Source organism: Rutidosis leptorrhynchoides, chromosome 4 (genome assembly GCF_046630445.1).
Source record: "Rutidosis leptorrhynchoides isolate AG116_Rl617_1_P2 chromosome 4, CSIRO_AGI_Rlap_v1, whole genome shotgun sequence".
NCBI lineage: Eukaryota > Viridiplantae > Streptophyta > Magnoliopsida > Asterales > Asteraceae > Rutidosis > Rutidosis leptorrhynchoides.
Window position 1 is genome coordinate 570,314,283 of NC_092336.1, and position 20,761 is coordinate 570,335,043.

The window sequence follows — 20,761 nt, forward strand, 5'->3', positions numbered from 1 at the left end:
TAAAATATGCATGATCAAATGTATACAATTTAAATGTTTGTTGAAACTCGCGAGCACACTCTAGTCTGATATAATAATCACCAACTAGTTTACTAAAAGATCATCAAAACATATTCAAATTGGAACTACTTTAAGCTCAATTCAAATAGAGTTTTTAAAACAATTGATCTCGAGTAGATTGGACAACTCATTCACCCTAAAAAAACTCATTTACACCTTAAAATAACGATACTTCTTACATTTGAAACTAAACTGTTAGATAATGATATATGAATTATTCAGTATTGCATAAAGGTAACAAATATCTGATTCGTTAATCGTTCAAGAAATTGTATACACCTTACAAGTCAAATGAAAAGTACGATTTAAAAGGATCGCCTTTTCAAGGTTAACTAGTAGTACATATCATGTATAGATCATAATAAAGTAAACTTTGCAATCCAAACTAAACTAAACAATATAACTATATACAACATGAGAACTGTATTAATCTATAATTTGGGATTACCTAAGCAGCAGGCATCGAATTTGAAAAAACAACATATGCCAAGAAATGAAGGCCATCCTGGATTTTACCAACAGCTGTGGTCCGATTAACATTTAGATCTTCAGAATACAACTCCACTTTACCTTCAACTGATTTCTCTTCTGGTACAACTTCATTTGAATCAGCAGTAGCAGCAGATTTTATGGCTGCTGCATACGTTTCTGCTACATCTGATATGCCTGTTTACGAAATTGAGATTTATAACATCAATATTGCAAATTAAGGGGAAAAAAATTGTACTTTCAATGTGCATAGCTTAAATGATTACACACACCTGTGACAAAACTGACTGCAACTGCCTCAAGATATTCGGTCATTAATTGAGTTTTCATTCTTATAGTTTTAGCTTTTTCAATACAATCCTCAGGCCAGTCAAGTTTAACAATATCTTCATCATCATCAACAGCATCTTGGGGTTTGTTAGCATATTGAATAACCGATTTCCCAAGAATCAGAAGTTGAGAAACCGCAATGCAGCACATTTCTGAAAGTCTCTGCAAAATCATCATGAGATACAATAATTTCGCATAACTTTTTTAATACTATAGAATATTTATAACAAGGCATATCTTCATACATGAACACCCTCAGAGTGAAGAGAATCAAGTTTGCCATCAGTTCTTTGAACAATATTATCTGGGGATATTCCCGATAACATATTTGTAAACCTGCAAATTATCAATTAAGCCATTAAAAGACGATAACTTGTAACTACAGATAATAAACCGAGTAACGAGTACGAAAAACATTACCCCGCAGCCATTTCTGCAGCCTTAGTGACACTTGAACTGTGAAAACTCTTGATTTCATCAAGAGTTTTATCAGATATATTCTCAATATTCTTTCCTTTTTTTAGATCAATTACAGTGTCTATGTTAGAGTACAGCAATCAAAAAGGGTCAAATTACCTTAATTGGTAATTTGACTTTAGGGATCAGGAAGTTGAATTCATCATTTCCCATTTTGGAGGCATGTCACAAGATCAACTAGGGTCCAACATAACGGGTCAAAGGTGTACCACAACTGCAGGTTACCCAAAATGTATATGGGGGTTCCAAAAGTGTTATTGGAGCCATCCCATTTAGAGAAATAGCTGTTAGGCCTTGTAGGGTATAAAACCCTTGTAAATCTGTAAACAATAATATAACAATTCTGCTTGTATTCATAAAAATCAATATACAAACGATCATTATTCTTGTTTATCATTTTAAAACATGGTATCAGAGCTGAAGGCATCAATTCATTGATCAAGATACTTCAATGGCTCAATCATCTACCAAAAATCAAGCTACCATGTCCATAGTTGACGGTAGCTCAGGATTGAACCAAGCCGCCATGTCAATTGTGGACGGTAGCAGGTTCATTAACCCACAAACTGAAAAGACATACCTGGACGTGCTATGTCATTCATCAACCACCACAGAAGCTGTTGTCAGAACAGAAACAACATCATCAACAACAGAAAAACCACTAAGCTGTGTTTATTGTGGTATGAAATACCATACAATAATCCAATGCTTCAGGCTTATTGGTTACCCTAAATGGCGGAACAAGAAGAAACATGGCAGAGTGGTGATGGTAATGGAGAAAACCGGCGGCCACCATGGGGTTACCGGCAGCGGCATCTCCAAATCATCTCAGGATCTGACAAGAGGTACCTCAAACTTTAATTATGTACCTCAATTAAAAAGTAAAAATTCCAAATCGATAAGGGTTAACCCTAAACCGATTGAATCTGTAAGATGGGTGAGGGTTAAAACCTCAAACCCTAAAGCCACTCTTTCACATCAATCGACTAGATTAAAAAACGAAAATTCCAAAGCCAAAGAAAATCACAACCGTTTTTCATGTCTTCAAATTATTGAAGAAGAAGAAGAGGGATTAAACCCCTATCCTCAATCAAAAGTCCCTCAACAATTGTTAAACCCAAATTGTTTTTCTGGAAAAAAGAAAGAATCAAAACGATTTTTTCAATCTACTTTTGATTAAGAAACGATTGGGGGTAGTACAAATAATTTAAGAAACAAACTTACAGATACTTGAAACCTTGAACAAAGGATTTAGAGATGATAAAGATTTTTGGGATGATAATCGTGGGGAACTGAATAGGCAGAATACGCATGTTCATATTGGGAACAGAAACACTACTGGAACACGGGCCAACACAAATATATATTTTAATCAAGTTAAATTCGGCCAGAACAAAAATGTATATTGGGATGGGTTTAATCACACTCATAGGTTGGGTTTAGGACATGGGCCAACAAAAAAAGATATTGGGCCAGAACATGTTGATTATAATAAAGAGGTTGGGCCACCAAGTAAACATGGGTTGGTAAAAGACACCTTTTCTAATGTTGGGCCAGAACAAGTAAAGGTTAATAATCAGGCCCAAAAGTCAGAGTATTTTGTTAAAAAGGTACAAAAGTCTAATTTTTTCGAAAATAAAAATTTAACTAATACCTCACGTTTTACCGGAAAGGCCAATATTATTTCAAATAACATTAAGAGTAATGAATGGATTTTTGATTGTGGTATTACCCACACCATGAGTTTTGAAAAATCCGATTTTTACGCTCAATCAGAACCTCGGGTTAGTAAAATTCAAACCGCCAATGGAGGTGTTGTACAAGTTGAAGGGGGTGGAAAAATTGAAATTACTCCGACTATGAACTTATCTAATTGTTTATATATTCCAACCTTGTCACATAAACTTTTATCCGTTAGTCACGTTACAAAAGAATTTAATTGTTCCGTTTTACTACATCCTACTTTCTGTATCCTTCAAGATATCAGAACTGGGAAAATTATTGGGCGTGGCACCGAACGGGGAGGGTTGTACTATGTGAACGAAGTAACCCGACAAAATACTGTGATGCTTGCTCATGGGACACCTACGAGGGAAGCTTGGTTGTGGCATAGGAGATTAGGTCACCCATCTGCCGGATACTTACACTCTTTATTTCCAAGTCTTTTTCCATCCAATGTTACATTAAATTGTGAAACTTGTATTTTGGCTAAAAGTCACCGAAATACCTTTAAACCTAGTAACACTAGAAAAGAAATACCTTTTGCTTTAATTCATTCTGATGTGTGGGGTCCTGCACCGGTTGTTGGGGGGAAAATTTTCGCTATTTTGTCTTATTTATTGACGATCATACCCGAATGACTTGGATTTATTTTCTAACCTACAAATCAGAAGTTTTTGAGAAATTTTCTCACTTTTATAAAATGGTTCAAACCCAATTTAATAAAAACATACAAATGTTAAGATCCGATAATGGGGGCGAGTTTGTAAACTCATCAATGAAATCTTTTTGCGAAAATAATGGGATTATTCATCAAACCTCGTGTGCTCATACCCCTGAGCAAAATGGCGTCGCCGAACGTAAGAATCGACTACTTTTAGAAATGACAAGAGCTTTATTAATTGAATCCAAGGCTCCGAAAAGTTTTTGGCCCGAAGCCCTTGCTTCCGCTACCTATCTTATCAACCGTTTACCTACTAAGGTTTTGAGCACAAAAACCCCTAAAGATACGTTTTCCCAATTCCATACCCTTCCGTCATCATATAGCATTGAACCTCGAATATTTGGGTGCTCGGTCTTCGTCCATATTCCAAAACATGAGCGTACCAAACTAGATCCATGTACGGAAAAATGTGTCATGGTTGGCTATGGAATAAACCAAAAAGGATATCGGTGTTACAGTCCCAAAAGACGTCATGTTTTTACTACAATGAACTGTGATTTTGTTGAAACTGAATACTTTTACAAAAATACCCAACTCACGAGTGAGGGGGAGAATGAAAGTAATGACACTCTCAGTTGGATAACATGGGTTCCACATCAAATACCTCAAACACAAAACCCTGAACCACCTCAAACACGAGAGCCCGAGCCAACACAAAACCCCGAACCTATACAAACTCCAACACTAAATTTCGAGCCAACACAATCAACACAAAATCATGAACCCACGGAAACTATCCCACCAAACCATGAGACTACTGAAACCTCCTCGAACAATGAACATCAAACCCATGAGGAACAAAATGACACAAATTTCGATGAAACCACCCAACGATATGTCCTACCTCAAAGAGTCAATAGAGGTGTCCCACCCAAACGATACTCACCAGAAAAAGAAGCGCAAAGATCTAGATATCCTATGGCTAATATAGCACAAGGAAACCTGTCAAAAGAAGCTCAAAAATTTAATTCCGCGATTTACTCTGAAAATATTCCAACTTCTGTTGAACAAGCGTTCAAATCAAAAAACTGGGAAAAAGCAATGGAAGTTGAAATGGAAGCTCTGAATGATAATGACACTTGGGAAAAATGTGTCATACCTCAAGGAAAGAAACCAGTGGGATGTCGATGGGTATTTACGATAAAATATAAACCCGATGGAACTATTGAAAGATATAAAGCACGACTGGTTGCGAAAGGGTACACTCAGACATACGAGATTGATTACTCTGAAACCTTCTCACCAGTTGCAAAAATTGATACCATTAGAGTTCTCTTCTCTATCGCTGCAAATGAAGATTGGCCACTTCATCAATTTGATGTGAAGAATGCTTTTCTCCATGGCGAATTAAATGAGGAAGTCTATATGGAAGCACCACCTGGATTCACCGACAACTTTAAAAACAAGGAAGTTTGTCGACTTAAAAAGGCTTTATATGGGTTAAAACAATCTCCACGGGCTTGGTTTGGGAGATTTACACTGTTTATGAAAAAATATGATTTTAAACAAAGCAACTCGGATCATACTCTCTTTTTTAAACGAAAAGAAAATTTAATTACATGCTTAATCATTTATGTTGATGATATGATAATAACATGAAATGATAAAGAATAAATTTCTAACTTAAAAATGAACTTATTTAAAGAATTTGAAATGAAAGATTTGGGCAGACTTAAGTATTTTTTGGGGATTGAGGTATTACGATCCCAACAGGGAATATTTATCGGTCAAAAGAAGTATGTTCTTGATTTTCTTGCAGAAACAGGTATGACTGACTGCAAACCAGCTGATAATCCAATGATTCCAAACCAAAAGTTATATATGGAAGACGAAGCTGATCTTGCTGACAAAGGGCAATACCAAAGGATGGTGGGAAAACTCATCTATCTTGCTTACACTCGGCCAGATATAGCATATGCAGTTGGAGTTGTGAGCCAGTTTATGCATCAACCACAAGTTCACCATATGGAAGCTGTAATGAGGATCATCAGATACTTAAAGAAAACAGCAGGCAACGGAGTTGTATTAAAAAAGAATGGGCACCTTGAAGCACAAGTTTATACGGATGCAAGTTGGGGTGGAGAAAAAGGAGATAGACGATCAACTTCAGGTTTCTTCACAATAGTTGGAGGAAACTTAGTTTCGTGGAAGAGTAAGAAACAAAAGGTCGTTTCCTTATCAAGTGCTGAATCAGAATTTAGAGGAATCGCAAAGGGAGTGGTGGAAGCGTTATGGATTCGAAAACTCTTGACAGAAATAGGATTCCCTCCAAAAGAAGCTATTCAGATTCTCTGCGATAATGAAGCAGCAATCGCAATCTCAGAAAATCCAGTTCAACATGATCAAACAAAACATGTTGAAGTGGACAGACACTTTATCAGAGAAAAGTTGGATGCAGAAATAATTTCTTTGCCACATATAAGATCAGAAGACCAATTGGCCGACATTCTCACCAAATCAGTCAACGGAAGACTATTTAACTTGACAAGTTGAACATTGGAGATCCCACTATTTAACTTGAGGGAGAGTGTTAGAGTACAGCAATCAAAAAGGGTCAAATTACCTTAATTGGTAATTTGACTTTAGGGATCAGGAAGTTGAATTCATCATTTCCCATTTTGGAGGCATGTCACAAGATCAACTAGGGTCCAACATAACGGGTCAAAGGTGTACCACAACTGCAGGTTACCCAAAATGTATATGGGGGTTCCAAAAGTGTTATTAGAGCCATCCCATTTAGAGAAATAGCTGTTAGGCCTTGTAGGGTATAAAACCCTTGTAAATCTGTAAACAATAATATAACAATTCTGCTTGTATTCATAAAAATCAATATACAAACGATCATTATTCTTGTTTATCATTTTAAAACAGTCTAAACTCAACATTTGTTGGACCTCTTTAAGTTTTACATCATATGCAGATTTTTCTTCTGTTGACAACTTCGCTTTTCGCCGATTAAATAACAGAGCATAATGGTTTGCTAGTGCTTCAAGTTCCTGCAAATCTCAATATCATCAAACACAAATCATTTTAAAAGGCTTTTATGCATGTAATTCAACAATAAACAGTACCTCTAGCTGTTCTGGACCACCATAGATATAAAAGCATCTCTCAAAAGTGACTTCCTCCACCAGTTGATCTTCTCCGGTATTATTGTTGAATTCCGAGTCTGATTCCGTTATCAAAAGATCCACGGTTTCCTTTCCAACGTACTCGAGTACTTGAATGCCCTTAGCAGTAAAAGCTCTCCCAGTCTGTTTAACCGATCCATTATTTATATCAAAAATCAAAAATAAATAATAAAAGAAAGTTTTATGAAAAATAGAAACGTGAAAGGATAGGTGTTAACCTCTAGAAGAGATGGTGCAACAGAACCTGGTGCAGGTGCCCCACCTTGATGTATGGATTCCTCTAACCTGATGAACAAGTAATATGTAAATGAAACAGGTTTAAAATTGACCTGCAAACACTATTTTAAGTTTGACCAGTTTGAAATTGAGCACGTCCCAGATTAACCCCCAATCATAAATAAAAGGGTTAAAATTGCCACCACAAAAGCATTTTACCATTTTCTGAAACTATTATCATTGAAATAGATTTTAATATAATTTAGAAGATGCCACTAAATTGACTGACTTGTTAACAAAACTAGAACCCTCTTTCCATGCGTTCCCTAACGCTTGCCAAGCACCAGTAGCAAAGTTCTCCACCGAATAGTGTCAATAGCCTTTATTCCCTATAAAATCAAAATAAAAATAAAAAAATAACTAATGTTTTTTAGAAAATTCAAATATAATTATTAACCGCCATTCCTGTTTTATGCATTTACCTGGCTAAGGAAGGTGTCGTCGCTAGCGTTTTCGAGTCATTCAAGAGAAGCCTTACGCTTCTTATCATCTCCAAAACTTCTACTTCACTATACCCGTCTTCATAACCGTTTACGTCGCCGTTTTGTTTGGCTGTTTGTTACTCTCTATTTCATTCCGATGCCGTAGCAGTTTGGGCAACGGTCTGTGATATTTCATTTTTTTATATTTTTTTTTTATATAATTGCTATAGAACATAGAACATTTTTATAATTATGTCAATTTTATTATACACTCTAAATTTGTACATTACAAAATAGTTGATCTATTAAATTTTTGTTAAATAGTCACTGTTTGGGAAATGTCTTTGATTAGTGGTTACATTGAAATTTGAAAAATGTGTTGATAAACACATTTACCACTAATAACAAATTAAATTGGATGTTTAGAATATAGAAGGTAACATACACACATGGCCTAGTCGTTACATATGTCATGGTTCTTGATCGATTTCAACGATGAGATGAAATGCCATATCTCATCTCCACTGCTACACTCATCAGCTAAAACTGGCTCAAAATGGTCACTGAATTAACACATATGCAACAAGTATATCGAATTCTTTTACACAAGCATCAGATGACTTAATACTCATAATTTAGGCCCAAAAGGAGTTCATGATAAGCGAATGTTGGGTGGACTAGGGATGCATCGGGTTGGGTTTGGGTCGGGTTTAGTTAATCCCGGACCCGAACCCGATTAAGAAACCCGGCCCGAAACCCGGCCCGAAACCAGTCGGGTCCCCATATACTTATATACTATCGTGTTTCGGGTTTCCCCATGGGTAAACGGGTATACCCGATTAGTCATTGTGTATCTATTTTTCAATAATTTACCAAATCAAAATATCAAAAAAAAAAAAAAAAAAAAAACTTAACTACTTCATTTTTAAGGTATTATAAAATATCACAAACAATAAGTTAATTGAAAAGTTTCTAAAATACTCGAATACACAAAATATATAAAATATCACATCTCGAAAACTTATTGTATATGATTATATTGAATAAAATTATACTCGTTTTCAAAACAAATAAGAGAAATCTTTCATACATTAACAATATAATACTAAAACTAAAATTTTACATAAAAATTATTATTAAAATTCCTCGGGCCGGGTATACGAGTATGCGGGTCGGGTATACGGGTCGGGTAAACGGGTTTCTATCTAAAACCATACCCGAACCCAAACCCGATTTTTTTTATAACCATCCCCATACCCGGCCCATGACTCGACGTACTCGGGTCAGACCCAGCCCAATTATAACGGGTTTCGGGTTTACCCATCAGGTACGGGTCATTTTGCCATCCCTAGGTGCCACAGAAAATGTTCAAGTTATCATCACAGAAAATGTTGGGTGCTACACTCATCACCAATTTTGACTTTCACCGACTTTGATTACTAAATTCGATTTTGACCCATGAATTAATGTTGACCTATTAATTAAACGGATTTAGAAAATCGAAATGGATTGCTCTTAAAAATAATTAATCGTAGATTAATCGGCGAGTAATCGGGTTTTTTACAACACTGATTAAAGGATCTCGAAACTTGGTGTTTTCTTTCTCTTGACATCTTATATTATTATTTTCTTTAATCAATATGTTTATACTTTCTAATTCTGTAAGTATCTTTTCTCCATAATACATAATAGTCTTTTGAATATTTATCAAGTCTTTATCTATTTTTAATAAATCGTTTGTATCTTCTAAGATCAAAAATTCTTTATTACTCATTATGAAGAATTATAATTCCAATCTGTATTATCATAAATATAGTCAGAATCAGTTATTTCTAATCTATTAAAACTAAAATCTTCATCAGAAATATAATCTTCAAATTCATCATCTATGTCTGTAATAGCTTGTTCTAAAATAACCGTTTCATTATTGACTAAGTTGAAAGTAGCTGATAACAGTATATTATAATTGAAAAAATTAAAATTAAACATTTCGGCCATCCCACCTGTCGTGACCCGTCCAAATCCATAAGGACGAATACGATAACATATGATTATATTGCGAGGTATTTGACCTCTATATGATACATTTTACAAACATTGCATTCGTTTTTAAAAGACAAACTTTCATTTCATTGAAAGCTGACAGGCATGCATACCATTTCATAATATATCCAAACTATAAATGACTTAATCTATCATTTACTTAATAATAATCTTTATTGAACTCAACGACTTGAATGCAACGTCTTTTGAAATATACCATGAATGACTCCAAGTAATATCTTTAAAGTGAGCAAAAGCACAGCGGAAGATTTCTTTCAAACCTGAGAATAAACATGCTTTCAAGTGTCAACCAAAAGGTTGGTGAGTTCATTAGTTTATCATAATCGATCATTTTCATAATTTTAATAGACCACAAGATTTTATTTCCATTTCTCATAAATATATATCTCTCCCATAGAGATAAAAATCCATTCATATGATGAACGCCTGGTAACCGACATTAACAAAATGCATCTCGCATATCCCCAAATATATAAACCTCAAAGTACTAAAGCAGTTCAAATTCTCTGACTGGAGCTTGTCAAAGCCCATAGATCTATCTTTAGGATTCGCGTCAATTAGTGGACTGGTTCACTAATTCTTAGGTTACCAAGCTAAACAAAAAGGGATACACGGTATAATAATTCATCATAGAATGTAGTTCAAATACTTGTGTCTATTTCGTAAAACATTTATAAAAGCAGCGCATGTATTCTCAGTCCCAAAAATATATATCGCAAAAGCATTAAAAAAAAAGAGCAAATGAAACTCACTATACTGTATTTCGTAATGCATATGACGTCATTGAACAAGCGCAAGGTTGGACTTGGATTCACGAACCTATATTAAGTATATATATTTATATGTTGGTCAATATTTGTCTAACAATTTAGGTCAAGTCGTAGTGTATCACAATCCTAATGCTCGAAATTATCATGCAAACATTAGCAAAAGTCATGTAATCCAAGAAATGATTTTCAAAATCTATACATGTTTATTATATAAGTTAAATATAGTTGTTATATATATATAAATATATTTATTGGATTTTATTATAGTAAATAATACAAACCATTTATTAATAAATAAAAAGTTATGTTAAAGTTTATATATGATAAAAATATACTTTTATATATCTCAAGTAATAAAATTTATAAAGTTCACCTAATATCATAAAAATATAGTGGTATGTATTATTAATGTAGTTATATTACGCGTGGTAAAACTGTCTTTGTATCCCACATTTATTTAATAAAATAAATATTGATAATAATAATAATAATAATAATAATAAGTAAAAGTTGTATTATTTTGTAATAATGATAATAATAATAATTATTCTACTAATAATAATAATAATATTTATATTTACTAATGACGATATTAACTATGATAAAATGATAATTTTTAATAATAATAATACCAAAATGATAATAATAATGATATTTTATAATAACAATGATATTTCTATTAAAATGATAATTTTAGAAAAAATGATAGTTTTAATATTAATAATACTTTTAATAATAATAACAATGATAACAATACTAAAAACGATATTTTTATCTAAATCCATATCTTACAATGTTTTAATTTCATCATGATACTTATACTCATTATTTTCTAATCGATTTGCTTAATAGCTTTTAGTCCTCTTTTATATCGTATTCGTAATAATGATAGTAATTATAATAATTAGATGATACTAATATTAGTTTTAATGATAATAACATTAGTAATAATAAATATAATAATAATGTTAATGATAATACTACGTATTATAATAATAATAATAACGATATATTAATAATAATCTTAATGATGATAGTAATACTAATAACAATGACAATTTTTAATAATAATACTTATAACGATAATGATAATAATGATAATCATAATACTAATAATAATTAGATAATTATAATGACGATAATAACGATAACGATAACGATAACGATAACGAAAATAATAATCATTTTAACAATAATACTTAAAATTATAGATAATTCAATTGACTATAACTTTTAATCCGTTCATCGAAACCATACGTTTTCTAAATGAAAAGTTATTAATTTTTCGCCAGCTTTCTAACGAAATGCATAACATATATCTTATCCCAGTAGCATGTGTATCAAATTCATGATTTATCATAAACTATTTAACGACAAAATTAAACATACAAGCATGCATAATCATATATACTCAAGCACTAGTCAGGGATACACTATTAATATATAAAAGTTAAGATATGAGTGCTCACGTATCAATATTGAGATTCAATATTGCAGAAAAGTACGTAGATGCAACGGAGATGATAAACACTAGGTTGACCTCACGAGCTATACCCCCGAACCATACCCATAACCTCCATAGCTATATATGACGACTCCGTCAAAACACTTAACGGCTCCGTCACTTGGTCCCACAGCTTGATCGAAACTCTATATGAATTTAATAAAACAACCTTGCATTCTTTATTTAAAAATGATTTCCTATAAAGGAAATCTACTAAGATGTATAAGTTTAGAAAAACTATACAATAATACTTTAACCAAAAGTTGACCAAAATAAAGTCAACAAACAACCACTTTTTAATGTAACAAAATAGAATGCAAGTTAATGTTTAACAAAAGCTGCCATCATAAATATGCAGACTCTCTAAGCACAGCGGAAGCAATCAATCATGAACCTGAGAATAAAACATGCGAGTAACTGTCAACAAAAATGTTGAGTGAATTATAGGTTTAATATTGCAAACAATATTTAATTTAAACAATAAAAATTTATGTTTGAAAACATAAAACTCCTTTTTAAACCACCAAATTATATGCTAGAAAACATATAATAAAACATTATTCCATTTTCCGTGAGCCACCTGGTAACCACTTAACCATTTATTTACCCTTGCCAAACACAATAAATAATATACACCGAACAAGTGTATCTACAACAAAATACGAAGTACTAAACATTCCGATTATAAATTGCTAGCGCGACTAGCTCGAAATGGGGTTGTCAAACCCGATAGATCTATCCATAGGATTCGCGTTCACCAGTAGAAACCAGTGATTACAGTTACCAGACTAGGGAATATTTTTGTTCAACTCACAATGAATAATTTAAACCAACTTCCACTTGTCCAAAATATAAAATAAATTGCATGTATTCTCATCCCAAAAGATTTAAATAGAAAAATGGGACTATAACTCACCTTAATAGCAAACGAAGTAACCACACAAACATGCGAACAGCAAATGAAGTAAAGTGATCAGGAATGATCACAACGCCGACCTATAAATAAAGCAGGTCGATATAAATAACTAACTTAGGTCAAGTCTTAGTATGATAGCTATTGTACATGTTGCAAGTAGACATAGAATAACACTCGGCAAGCATCGGTTTGACTGGAACAGCATACGGACACACACTTTCTATTTTTAGAAAGTTTCTATTTTTAGCAGGTTTCCATTTTTGGAAAGTTTTCTATTTTAGGAAAGTTTCTATTTTTGGAAAGTTTCTATTTTTGGAAAGTTTCTATTTTTGGAAAGTTTCTATTTTTGGAAAGTTTCTAAATTTAGAAAGTTCTATTTTTAGAAAGTTTTGAAGTTAGGAAAGTTTCCTTATTTAGAAAGTCAACAGAAGTCAACTGAAAGTCAAAGTCCACCGAAAGTCAACTCAAAAGTCAACCTTGGTCAAACATAGTCAACGTTAATTTTAAAAGTGTAAGTTATAATAATAATATAAGTTATAACATTTATTAAAGTTAAATATGTCTAATTATGTCATAACATAAGTTTAATTAAATTAAAATGAATTATTAAAGTTTAGATAAGTTTAAATGATATAATTAATATAACATAAGTATTTAATTAATTAATTAAATATTAGTCATAATATAAGTATTATTAATTAATAATAAATTTTAAATCATATCATAAGTATTATTAATTAATAATGAATTATTAATCATATCATAAATTTCTAATTATACTTATTAAATCATAAGTATTTAATAATTAAATAATAACTAAGTCTTATAATAATTAAATAATTATTTAATCCTTATTATAAGTCCTATAATAATAATAATCTCATAATATAAGTTTAATACTTATCATAAGTATTTTTTCATTAATAATAAAAGTATTATTAATCATAAGTTTAATTAAAATGTTAATTAAATCATAAGTATTAATTAAATGATATAATAAATATATATCATAAGTCTTAAATAATAATAATAATTACTTTTTACATCATAAGTAATTAAATAATAATGAAATCCATTATTTATATCATAAGTTTAATAATTAGTCACAAGTTTTAAATCAAAAGTTCATCGGGTCGTATCCTGAGCCCCGGGTGTCGGTTTTCGGCGAGCCTTACATATATCTCCGCCTAAGGAATCCACCCAACACTTTGGTACACTCAAGAACATACCATGAACAGCCCACAAGTCGTGATATACAGCCAATACACTACTTGGAACTTCAATTCAATCAAAAACGTGTTTTAGACGTAACGGGTGATACGTGGCTCGGATTGGGATGACCCGAACATGAAAGTTCGCCCCACCATCAGTCCTAACACACTAACACACCCTAAAGTCACCAAATATGGTCACAAAGTCGGACCAAACCTGGTTCATACCAAAATCACATTTCAATCTTAACAAAATACCACTTTGATCATAATTAGGGTTCCGGGAATCGAAACGGTATGAATCCGGAGTCTAAAATTAATGTCTTGATGAGAGGAACTCATTTATATACTTTATTTTAACTTTTATAACAGTCACAATAACAGAAAGACACGAAATAGCTGCTGTCCCAATTATATCAAACCGAAAACATATGTATTCGAGTAATTTCTATGCATACAAACACCATTACAACAACAAGTAATCATCATACTATTAATATATAATCAAAATACAGAAATATAATGAAAAATCAAAAGTTCTAGGGTTAGGGTTTATACCCTAATCAAGAAACGAGAAGTATAATCGCGTAGAGAACGGAACGAGGAACGCGTTGATGCATTTTAATCCTTGATCCAAGCTATATGTTGAAGCAATATGATGATGATGATGGGTGTGGTGGGTGACGGCCAAGAGAGCAAAAAGGAGGGAGAGAGAGCAAAACAAGAAATTAGGTTTTGATAAAAGAAAATGGAATGTGAAAAATAAAATGAAATATGGGAAAAATGGGGAGTATACTCCCTCCCCCCTTGAAATTTCGGCTGAATGGGGGTGTGTGGAGTGGGCCCCACTAGCCCAAGTTGCTAAGTGATTAATTCCTGATGGCCCGAAAGCCCGAACGAGTCCCGAAACGCGAAAACGCACTTACGCGATTAAAAATCCGGAAAGATAATAAACACGCGACGAAAAATAAATATAAATACCCTATATAATTATATGACCTTAAAATATCATATTTAAAATAATTAGGATTTAAATATCCCAAAAACGCGACCGTTGGTTTGAAAACCGAAAAGATTCGCCGGACAGAAATCCGCGACACGTAGAAACGTACGATTTAAAATATGAATACAAATATTCATTTAACACATAATAATTAATATATTATTACAAAAATAATAATATAGGTCATAGAAATGACGTGGCACGAATAACAGTTAACGGTCGTTAAATAATTAACGGTAAAAGATAACGGAAAAAGTAGGGTCGTTACAGTACCTTCCCGTTACGGAAATTTCGTCCCGAAATTTAAGCAGGTGCAGGGGTTTTCTCATCATTTGGGAACAAATGCGGGTACTTCTGCCTCATCTGACCTTCACGCTCCCAAGTGAACTCGGGATCGCGCCTGGCGTTCCATCTAACTCGAACAATAGGAATTCTACTCTGCTTAAGAGTCTTTACCTCTCGGTCCATAATCTCGACAGGTTCCTCAATAAAATGGAGTTGTTTATCAACATGAAGTTCATCAAGAAGAATGGTTTCATTGACCTCGACCAAACACTTCTTCAAATTCGATACATGAAAACGTTATGAAAAGCGCTACGCTCTTGTGGCTCCTTCAAACGATAAGCCACCGTCCAACTCTCTCAATAATCTCAAATGGTCCAACAAAATGAGAATTCAACTTTCCCCTTTTACCAAAACGTACTACACCTTTCCAAGGTGACTCCTTCAACATAACACGGTCGCCGACCTGAAAGTCGATATCGTTCCTTCTCTTATCAGCATAACTCTTTTGCCTACTCCTGGCAGTTCTCAATCTTTCCTTAATCTGTGCAATCTTCTCGGTAGTCTCGTGAATGATCTCTGGTCATGTGAGTTGAGCATCCCCAACCTCATTCCAACAGACAGGAGACCTACACTTTCTACCATACAGAGCTTCAAATGGTGCGGCTTTAATACTTGCATGATAACTGCTGTTATAAGAAAACTCATCCAGCGGCAAATATTTATCCCACCCATTTCCAAAATCAATAACACACGCTCTTAACGTGTTTTCTACGTTTGAATGGTCCTTTCACTCTGACCATCCGTCTGTGGATGATAAGCGGTGCTCATATCCAATTTAGTTCCTAGAGCACCTTGTTAGGACTGCCTCAGTCCAACATAATCGATACGGGAACACCATGTCTCGAAATAATCTCCTTCAAATACAAACGAGTAAACTTCTTCATTGAATATGTTTCCTTAATTGGCAAGAAAAGAGTTGACTTAGCGAGTCGGTAACAATCACCCAAATGGCATCATAACCACCCACAACTCCCGGTAACTTCGTAATAAAGTCCATCTTAATACCTTCCCACTTCCACTCGGGAATTTCAGGTTGCACCAAAAGTCCAGACGGTTTCTGATGTTCAGCTTTAACCTTAGCGCGGGTCAAACACTTAGCCACATACGTAGCCACATCAGCTTTCAAATTAGGCCACCAATACAGCTCCTTAAGATCATGATACATCTTTCCTGAACCAGGATGAATAGAGTACCTAGACTTATGAGCCTCATCTAAAACAAGTTTTCGTAGATCACCAAACTTCGGAACCCAAAGGCATCCCGCAAAATACCGAGTACCATCGGTTTGTACCTCTAACTGTCTACTTAGGCCTTTGACCTTCCCGTTACGAAATTTTCCTCCTTCAAGGCTTCTTGTTGAGCTGCAAGAATATGCCTTGCGAGGTTTGTTCGTATTGTCATATTCAAGGCCCTAAACTTACGAGGTTCAACTCTCTCTTTTCGACTCAAAGCATCGGCTACAACATTGGCCTTTCCAGGATGATATAGAAGTTCAAAACCATAATCGTTCAACGTCTCAACCCATCTTCGCTGTCTCATATTTAGCTGTTTTTGATCAAGAATATGTTGAAGTCTTTTGTGATCAGTGTACACTGCACATTTGACCCCATATAAGTAATGTCTCCAATTCTTGAGTGCGAATATAACAACTCCCAATTCTAAATCATGGGTTGTATAATTCTGCCCGTGGATCTTCAACTGACATGACGCATATGCAATAACCTTCTTTCATTGCATCAAAACACACCCAAAGCCTTGACGCAAAATATCACAATAAACAACAAAGTCATAATTACCCTTAGGTAGTGACAATATCAGTGCAGAAGTTAACTTCTTCTTCAGAGTCTGGAAAGCAGACTCTTGTTCACTCTTCCACTCGTACTTCTTCCCCTTATGCGTTAAAGCAGTCAGAGGTTTCGCTACTCGTGAAAACTCTTGAGTGAACCTTCTAATATAGCCTGCCAAACCTAGGAACTGAAGAATCTGAGTAGGAGTTTTCGGAATTTCTCACTTCTCAATTTCCTCAATCTTGGCAGGATCAACATGAATTCCCTGGTTACTAACAATATGTCCAAGGAATTGAACTTCTCTTAATCAGAAAGCACACTTAGAGAACTTGGCGTACAACTCTTCTTCTCTCAATAAATCAAGCACCAACTTCAAATGTTCTTCGTGCTCTTCATCACTCTTAGAATAAATAAGGATGTCGTTGATGAAAACAATAACGAATTTGTCCAGATAGGGTCTGCACACACGGTTCATGAGGTCCATGAACACAGCAGGTGCATTTGTTAATCCGAACGGCATAACAAGGAATTCAAAGTGACCATAACGGGTGCGAAAAGCGGTGTTCAGAACATCAGATTCTTTAACATGCAATTGGTGATAAGCAGAATGAAGATCAATCTTAGAATAAATGGATGAACCTTGAAGTTGATCGAACAGATCATCAATTCTCGGAAAAGGGTAACGGTTCTTAACCGTAAGCTTGTTCAACTTGCGATAACCAATACACAAACGAAACGAACCATCATTCTTCTTAACAAAAAGAACAAGAGCTCCCCAAGGGGACGAACTGGGATGAATAAAATATAGTTGCAACAATGAAGGAAGAACTATATGGAGTAGTCACATCGGTGACATAGATATATAAGGCAATTCTCTCGAAGGAGATAACGAGGATCATGGACTTCAAAGTAAATTTTCATTATATTTCCGAGAGGAAGACGTATGAAAGGTGTGATAATTCAACGAGAGTGAACTCCCTGGTACAATGAGCGAGGAAGTCTAGGATTCGTCCATATTCATAAATTTATGTGCGGATGAAAAGAACGCGAATCATGGGTTATAAAGAATGGCCGACTCCAGGTGAGATGAATCTCCAAAAATAATTTCGTGCACCCTAAAGTATCGAATCCTAGGATTGATGTTTATGAGGGTGTTGCGGTTGACAGCGAAAATTGAGAGTAGAAACTCCTCAAACGGTCTAGAGTAATATATATCCATGATACCCATTATAACAACAGTTGGGGTAGAAACCCACCTAGCGCCTTTTCTACAATAAGGTGACCATCGAGGGTACCCCAGAAAATTGATTTATCGGCCCGCGTTTCGGCCATGTCCAACCATAAGAGATAAAATTAATGAGCGCAAAGACTCTCCAACAAATTTACAAAGCCGGCCCCCAAAGTGGTGTATGAGTTTCTATCAATGAACTTAATGGTAAGTTTCATCCTTAAACGGAGGATGAGGAGAACTGTGATCCAAACACTCGGTAGAGTAATGCGAAAATTCTAATGTAATCAATCAAAGGAGTTTTGAAAAAGCTTGAAACGTCTGATGTAACCCCATAAATGGAACGAAGCTCTTAATAAATTTAGAAGTATGTACAACGTGTACCATTTTACGTAAATCAATTTGAGTTAACTAAACAACTCAACAAGAGTGGTTTTTAAAATAATTTTTGAAGGTATAATTTAGTGTATAATAGCCAAAATAGGTAAGGGTAAATTAGTCCATTTGAATTCATACGTACATATATGATTTTATAAATAGTATACATGACAAAATATTTCATTACTTCTATTCGCCCATAATTCTCGTGAGAACCGCCCAATTGCACAAATGTGTAAAAATTTTAATGAAAAGCAGGGTATCCGCATTACAGAGGTTACGAGTTGAAGTAAGATCGTTAAAGCTCGGGTGATGGACTTGAATCGTCTTGCGACATCTAATCAATAAATGCTACGAGGTCATGAAAACGAATGAGTTAAATATTGTTTTGACTATTGTCAGGACATAAGTCCTTGGGCCAAAACTCTTCACGTGCGAAGCTGTCACTAACAAGCGAGTTATGAATGACAAAACATAGGGTAAGTAGTTCGATTAAGACGAGTCTCTCGTATATCAACAAATAAGATAATGAGTATCTTCCTTACTCATGTAACAACGTTAGAATTTCCGAATGAGTGGTGTATAAATTTTCTCTGACTCGCTTTCTATTCCTCATGTCACAATATTGGGACTTTTTATGAATTAACGTAATATAATCACGTTGGCCTGACGCCATTATATTTCACTAACTCATAGTTCCATTCCAATATCACTACATAAGGTCAGGACACGTGGTCAACCTCGAATTTCAACACAATTTCCCTAAAACAATTTCTTAACAATGTGCTAAGGATAGCACAAGAGACAAAGACATCGAAAGTAATGAATAGGAGTAACGATGACATAAAAATGTCTTCGAAGTACCAAGAATCTCTAAAAGTAAGAATGACGTTTTCCGTTTCAACAACCAAAGCACATAGGCACAACGGCACAAATGCACGTAATATAACAAAAATGTTATATACCTAAACATAATAGCTGACATTGAAATGCCGAGCCTTTAGAAGTCAAGAATGACATCTCGCGTAATATAACTCAAACGTTATATACATAACCATAATAGATGACATAGAAATGCCGAGAATTTTAGAACACCTAATGTAACTCAAATGTTATATCAATAAACACAAATTATGACATAGAAATGTCGAGAATTTCAGAAGTCAAGAATGTCACCCCCCCCCTCGGTTTCACTAACCGAGGTGTTCCCATAAAAGATGAACTCGCATGAGTCGGAGAATACGTTTAAATCGGAATGGGAGTTCCTCCTGGATTCAGAACATAATAGAAATGTATGTATGATAACAATATACATACCAATACGATACAAATAATCACATATAGTAATATATAATAGGCCGGGCTGTAGACTAGACTCACTAATGCACCCTATTGACTCGGGTAACGACATCAATGCAGCCTAATTCCCTACAACCAGAGCTCTGATACCAACTATGACGACTCCGTCAAAACACTTAACGGCTCCGTCACTTGGTCCCACAGCTTGATCGAAACTCTATATGAATTTAATAAAACAACCTTGCATTCTTTATTTAAAAATGATTTCCTATAAAGGAAATCTACTAAGATGTATAAGTTTAGAAAAACTATACAATAATACTTTAACCAAAAGTTGACCAAAATAAAGTCAACAAACAACCACTTTTTAATGTAACAAAATAGAATGCAAGTTAATGTTTAACAAAAGCTGCCATCATAAATATGCAGACTCTCTAAGCACAGCGGAAGCAATCAATCATGAACCTGAGAATAAAACATGCGAGTAACTGTCAACAAAAATGTTGAGTGAATTATAGGTTTAATATTGCAAACAATATTTAATTTAAACAATAAAAATTTATGTTTGAAAACATAAAACTCCTTTTTAAACCACCAAATTATATGCTAGAAAACATATAATAAAACA

General features: G+C 34.1%; 1 protein-coding gene across 6 annotated transcripts; it reads right to left on the minus strand.

The window, feature by feature from the left end:
• Positions 1-318: 318 nt before the first annotated feature.
• On the minus strand, positions 319-7,278 carry LOC139845403 (uncharacterized). 6 transcript variants are annotated; one of them, XM_071835662.1, is made up of 7 exons: positions 7,149-7,278; positions 6,871-7,053; positions 6,670-6,795; positions 1,300-1,415; positions 1,125-1,215; positions 822-1,041; positions 319-726 (listed from the first exon to the last, which is right to left on the minus strand). In XM_071835662.1, the coding sequence occupies exons 3-7, from the start codon at positions 6,682-6,684 to the stop codon at positions 509-511; spliced, it is 660 nt and encodes a 219-aa protein (XP_071691763.1). In that variant the 5' UTR covers positions 6,685-6,795; positions 6,871-7,053; positions 7,149-7,278; the 3' UTR covers positions 319-508. The 6 variants fall into 6 exon arrangements, with proteins under 6 accessions (XP_071691763.1, XP_071691764.1, XP_071691765.1 ...); XM_071835663.1 differs by lacking the exons at positions 6,670-6,795; positions 6,871-7,053; positions 7,149-7,278 and adding exons at positions 1,937-1,973; positions 2,387-2,486; positions 2,581-2,691 and having other exon boundaries at positions 1,300-1,393; XM_071835664.1 differs by lacking the exons at positions 6,670-6,795; positions 6,871-7,053; positions 7,149-7,278 and adding exons at positions 1,937-1,973; positions 2,581-2,613 and having other exon boundaries at positions 1,300-1,393.
• Between the last annotated feature and the right edge of the window lie 13,483 nt (positions 7,279-20,761).

What these genes read in the sequence shown, in the direction of transcription:
- LOC139845403 (XM_071835662.1), bottom strand. An exon ending in GCTGCAGAAATGGCTGCGGG is followed by an intron (nt 1,216 to 1,299) that starts GTAATGTTTTTC and finishes GATAATTTGCAG; the next exon opens with GTTTACAAATATGTTATCGG. An exon ending in TTCACTCTGAGGGTGTTCAT is followed by an intron (nt 1,042 to 1,124) that starts GTATGAAGATAT and finishes ATGATTTTGCAG; the next exon opens with AGACTTTCAGAAATGTGCTG.